The sequence below is a fragment of the Orbicella faveolata genome, unplaced genomic scaffold (genome assembly GCF_042242905.1).
Source record: "Orbicella faveolata isolate gen_17 unplaced genomic scaffold, um_ofav_v1 contig_13, whole genome shotgun sequence".
Taxonomy (NCBI): Eukaryota; Metazoa; Cnidaria; class Anthozoa; order Scleractinia; family Merulinidae; genus Orbicella; species Orbicella faveolata.
The window spans coordinates 18,896,928-18,903,141 of NW_028301540.1; the positions used below are offsets into that span (position 1 = coordinate 18,896,928).

Sequence of the window (6,214 nt, forward strand, 5' to 3'; positions counted from 1 at the left end):
GAATGGGGAATGGGGAACGGGCAACGGGGAATCTTTAAAATGGGGAATCTTTAAAAGCGGGAATCTTTAAAATGGGGAATCTTTAAAATGGGGAATCTTTAAAATGGGGAATCTTTAAAAGCGGGAATCTTTAAAACGGAGAATCTTTAAAAGCGGGAATCTTTAAAATGAGGAATCTTTAAAAGCGGGAATCTTTAAAATGGGGAATCTTTAAAAGCGGAAATCTTTAAAATGGGGAATCTTTAAAAGCGGGAATCTTTAAAAGCGGGAATCTTTAAAAGCGGGAATCTCTAAAATGGGGAATCTTTAAAAGCGAGAATCTCTGGGAATTATTTTTCATTGTAATTATATCGCATGCTAAAGCATATATGTTTAGCGGGCTAGTTAAGCGGTTCAAATCTCGATTCTTACTCTTTGAGATCTGCTACACCGACCGAAGAATTGATCCGCCTGAAGAATTGAACTCCGGACTGTGACGTTTTTAAATCGAGTTTCGCAGCGATAGATATTTGTCCTAGCGTTATCAAGAACTACTGGAAAGACATGCTACTTAACGACAAAAATATGGCACGCACAATGGGTTCTTGGTTTTGTGATAGACTACGCTTGAATTGGCGGCCGAGAGAGCTGTAATGTTTGTTAAAAAGGTGATGTACTTCATGGAAATTGGCTATCTGAACAGTATTAGAAAAAGTACTATTGTAATGTTTATGATTTTCTCACGCTTTTGTGGCAAACTCAGTGACAGATGTTTCTGTTGGTTTCCGGCCAGCAGGGCGTCTCCATACAAATCTCTTTAAATGTGGTAAAAAGTTTGTCCGTATATCTTGCATAAGAAAAATGGCTGTGACCTGAATCCAGGCGGGAGTCTTAGCATATTTACTTTCTTTCTTTTCCCAGATTCTGTACTTTATCTATTGAACGGTTTTGATTTTGATTTATTTTGATTTTGATGTATTTTGAGTGGCGTGACACTGAAAACCAGCAATACAGTAACTATATCCCGAACGATGTGCCGGCGGTATTCTTTGACATGATTTATCTTAGTTTACTTTTTAAGTCAAGAGTTGAGGAGAATTTACTATTTCATGTCAGTATTATAAGTTATCTGACACAGAAACTCTCATCGGTCGGTTGTTAGACATTTTGGCGGGAATTTCGCGTATAATTCGTCATTGTGTGCTTCATCATACCTCTTTCTACGCGATGCGGTCTTCCGAAGACAACTTCAAAATACCAATTGCGTTTACTTCCAAGAAAAAAAGAATCGGTCGCTTCGAAGATCTTCCGCAGTTTAAGTGGACTGATATCGGCAGACAAGATGTCATCGGGCAAGGGTCATTTGGAGCCGTTTTTGTCACCGAGTACACAAGGAGGAAGGACGGAGATTCTGCCAGGAAAGGTGAAACGGTTGTTGTTAAGAAATTGCTCGGGTCTTCACTCGACTTCATCGATGCGTTCGCCAAAGAGGCTAGGTTGTTGTACGACCTCAAGCACGACAACATCGTTGGATTCAAAGCTGTATGCCACGATCCAGTGGCACTTATGCTGGAATATGTTTATTTTGACCTTAGCGTTTTCGGAGGAGAAGGCCAGGTCAGCTCACTAAAGGATTTTATGGCTTGCCTTGACACCCACAATTGCGAGGGTATTGAAGGATCCTTCATGACGAAGATCGCGTCCGATATTGCCGCTGGATTGCTTTATTTGCACGAAAGAGGGATTGCCCACCGAGATTTAAAACCAGCCAATGTCCTAGTGAGCAATCATCATTACCGCGAGGAGGAAGATCGCGATAAACTCGCTTATGCGTGGAGTCACCAGCCGGTTGTATGTAAGCTGACTGACTTTGGTGAGAGTAGGTCATTATTTCTTCAAACAAGATCTGTGTGCCAATCGAGAACTTTGGACATTGACAGGGGGACTGTACCCTTTATGGCTCCGGAAATACTTATCGGAGGTGACATTTCACGTGGGGGAGCCACAGTTGAGGATTTACTGCGCGTGGACATGTGGGCCTACGGGATGCTGCTTTTTAATTTATTCAACCCCTGTCTTCATCATCCGTTCCAAGAAGTCCTGAAGAAAGAGGACAATGGTGACACCAAAGAAAAGATTATCCGTTTCCACCGCAAAGGTGAAAGGTTAAAGCAAACTCAGAAGTATGCTAAGAGATGTCAATTGGAGTGGCGCAACGTTTGGAACGTATATGAAGCCTGCACAGTTGTCCAACCGTGTGGAAGACCAGATGCAACAAACGCCCTACGGTTGCCCCATCAAAGTACTCGAGTCGGTTGCCTTCAGGGATCTATTCTCCAGGAAAGGTATGAGTTTCTTATTTAACCTTTGCGTTAATGTTAGCCCTGTCAGGCAAATTGATGTTACCATGCCAACCACAAATAACAAACACTTCTTTGTGACCACTTCAACTGTGCACCGTTTCAGCATTTGTATATTGTAGTTCTTTTTTTTCTTCTCTCGTTTTGCGTTACGTTTTAATCAGTGTATGCAATTTATTAACTTACAACTAACTGCAAGATAGCGGTTAATAATAAATTAATGCGGTCATTGCGATACGGGTAAAGACTTGCTAGTAGCTTGGGTTCTCCTTTCAAGTAATATCTGCTGGCGAAAAGTGCGCATTATGATGCATTTAAGGTGGCTGAACACAACCTCTATAGGTTGTAAGGGGCTACCATTCATTGGATGACTCTTTGTAGCTATAAAGATGCAAAGTTGGCATGCACAGAATATATTCAGTTTGTGTGAAATAACGTGAATTCGTTATAAATGTTTAAGATTTCGATAGTTTATCAGAAAACTGTGTTCAGTCACCTTAAGGGCAATAACCTTCAAGGCTTCCTAGTACGTACACTTGGTTTACCAATTAACACCAAAAATAAAAGTCAACCGCGAAGTTAATAAGGCTTGTTTGGTAAGCTTCAAACGTCAGTTGATAATGGGGAAGGGATTAGAGGTGAGGAACTGGAACGCACAACTTCTTTTTTTTTAGACCAGCCAGATACCTGTGCATGATTATGTTGGATTAAGTGAAAACTGTTTCTCCTTTTTTTACCATTCTGGTCATCTAGTGCAAGTGTTGCTTTTGCAAGTCAGGAAAAAGGGAACATTATAGAACCGAGCGAGGAAGAATGTTCGGCGTCAAGCCAAGATTTCCACGGTAAAGCTGGGCTTGTTTTATAGTTATTTTCCTTAACAATAAGTAATAGTTTTAAAGAATGGAAAAAAATAAGTTTAATGAAATACGATGTATTCAATGATGGCGAAGGGACCCTGGTGCCGTTGTGCGAGAAAATCAAGTCTGTATTGGTTTAGAGCTTTTTTCAAAAAAGTAAATTCACACATGACCCACAGAAGCCCAAGCGTCCAGTGCGTATCCCTGTTAGGTTCCCCAGGTCAATCAACTAAGAGTACTGTTACTCCAACCTGGATGGTTGGCTTGTACATCGTTTGTTTCTTATGCTAATAGATGTATGTAAGTTTCTTCTAATTTACGTAACGGTATTACGTGGCGTGCCAAAGTAGAATTAAACGTTGTCTTCCCTACTTAGATGTTACTCATGCTGAGAACTCGAGGATTCTCTTGAAACAATCCCAGCGAAATAATGGAAACAACAACGAAAGCCAAGATGAACGGGAAATGAAAACAAATCAGAACAGTGTGAATCTTCCGCCGGCGAGCCGAGAGCAGCCCAATTATTCTCAAGGTAAGGTAATGTTGAAAAACCTGAACGCACCGCTTGATTGTGGTATCAAGTGAGTGTAAAACCTTGCGCCACTTTTCAAAAAGGGATAGCGCTAAGGTGTAAATCAATTTGCACTTTGAGACTGAAAAGGAGAACCTGGTTTAATCTACTGTATATACACAGGATAAATCACTATCCAGAGGATGAGTTGTGGGGAAACTAATTAACACTTACGTAACTGTGTGATACTGTTCTCCACTTTGTGAACAAATGGCCCCAGGTGATAGGAAAAACCATGTCAAATACTTACAGAATGACGGTCGAACAGTGGAGAGAGCTGTTTTGGGGCCGGGTTTGGACCCGGTCAATTTGAGCCCTGAGTTTAAAACATTTTAACGTAACGTACCTTCTCTGCGGAAGCAAAAGTAGGATATTGTCCTTTTCCTTTAGGTTTTGCGAATGCAGGCCACTCCGGGATTCACGTGGGACATTCCCAGCAAAATAACGAAAACAGCAAGAAAAGCAAAGATGAGAGAGAAATAAACAGGAAGAAAAAAGTGGGGGAAAGTCCATCGTCGAGTCAAGAACGGCACAATGACGCGGAAGGGAAGTGCATGCCGATAAAACTTAACGCAGGTAATGAATAGAAAAACGTGGACAGTTCAATATAGTACTGTGTCAGATGCTTTAAGAGTGTCTTCCCGAACATGCAGGGAACTGTGATCAACGTTGTTAATTGAGGGTGGAGCCTCAAGTTTCTGACTTTCATGATCAATACCATGAGGCTTTTTGTTACGATAACGTAAGCTTCGTTTTTTCGTTTTTAAGCAACACTGAAGTATTGCCTTGTTCCTTTTAGCTGTTACGAATGCTGGCCAACCCTGCTTACAGGGAAAACAATCCCAAGGAAAAAATCAAAACGGCAAGGAAAGTAAAGATGAGAGTGCAATAAACAGAAAGAAACCTCCGGCGTCCAGTCAAGAACAGCACAATGATGCGGAAGGTAAGTGTATCGCGGCAAAACACACCTTGGCCCATGTCGACGTAGGAAAACTTGGACATTTAATTATAGTACTGTGTCAGATGCTTTAAGAGTGTATTCCGGTACGTGAAGAGAACCTTGATCAACGTTATTACTTCAGGAAAAAGCCTCACGTTTCTGATTACCGTCAAGAACATAACGCTTTATGTTAGGATGACGTTATTTCCGTTGTTTTCTTAGGGAAACTGAAGAATTGTCTTGTTCCTTTTAGATGTTGCGAATGCTGGCCAACCCGGGTTACAGGGAAAACAATCCCAGGGAAATAATGAAAGCAACGACGACAGTAAAGATACCCGGGAAATGAACACCGAGCAAAACAGGGTCAACTGTTCCGCTTCGAGTCAACAACAACACAGTAAGGGTAAGGGTATCCTGGAATAACTATGTGCATGACTTGATTCACCCAACTCGCAAGTGAAAAAAACTAGAGAGGTGAAAATACTATATCAGATGCTGTAAGAGACTCCTGAAAATGAGGAGTACTGTTGTCAGCAATGTAAATACAAGGTGAAAGACTAAATAGCCGAGGATCGTTCCTTTTCTAGGATACCGTTTCGTTCAGTTTTTTATCCATACTAAATCATTGTCCTTTCCCTTCAGATGTTACCAATGCTGGCCAATCCAGGATTCTTGAGGAACATTACCAGCGAAATAGTGAAAACAGCTACGACACCAGAGGTGAAAGTAGTATGAATGTTGGGAGGTTGTCGAGTCAGGACCCGTACAATGAAGGTAAGCGTTCAGTTGTAGCACACTAACTCACTTAAATGATTTATAGCAGAATTTTAGTTAATAAGCAGGACATGTTGGTAATTGGTGGTAAAGGAGAATTTTCCCTTGCAAGCTGAGCGACGCTTTTTCTAGTGACGATTTTTCTCTGAAAACAAGAACCACAGTAATTAATGGTACCACCTTAAATCGAATGGGAAAAATCTCACAAAAAAAATGATTGTCGTATGTGGGCTTTTCATTTATCCGCCTTTTGCGATGTTGTGGATATATGTTGAAAGTCTTCTGTATTTAATTTTCTTTTTGGACGAAACATTTGCCCCCAAAAAATCAATTTCCTCTATCCATTAGATGATATGACGGCTGTTCACTCATGGATTCAAGCGGAGCACTCCCAGAGACACGACTTAACTACAAGTGACATAGGCGAAGATGTTAGTGACATTTTTATTGTGAAGATGCCCTGGAAAATGGACAAGACGGATGCGAAGGTAGACAACGCCAACACTGACTCATGTGTAAGTGTCGCTTTTTTCTTACGCCTAAACACTATACGGAATTGTAAAGTGCTCAGATTCAATTCTATCCGCCCAAATAGGCCCCTCCCGATTCATTCCTCTCCCTTAGCCCTACTCAGCCCCCTCCCTTCGCCATCGCTAAAAAGTTAAATAGCTTCAAAACCGTTCAAGCCATGATCACCAAACTTTGGCCTTTTTTTGCAACCGAGAAATTGCCC

The 6,214-nt window shown here is 41.3% G+C and overlaps 1 protein-coding gene across 1 annotated transcript; it reads left to right on the forward strand.

Annotated features, from left to right (window-relative positions):
• Positions 1–212: 212 nt before the first annotated feature.
• On the forward strand, positions 213–4,638 carry LOC149115457 (uncharacterized). The gene is made up of 4 exons (XM_089284939.1): positions 213–2,324; positions 3,093–3,181; positions 3,573–3,728; positions 4,158–4,638. The coding sequence occupies exons 1-4, from the start codon at positions 1,207–1,209 to the stop codon at positions 4,352–4,354; spliced, it is 1,560 nt and encodes a 519-aa protein (XP_089141065.1). The 5' UTR covers positions 213–1,206; the 3' UTR covers positions 4,355–4,638.
• Positions 4,639–6,214: the final 1,576 nt, after the last annotated feature.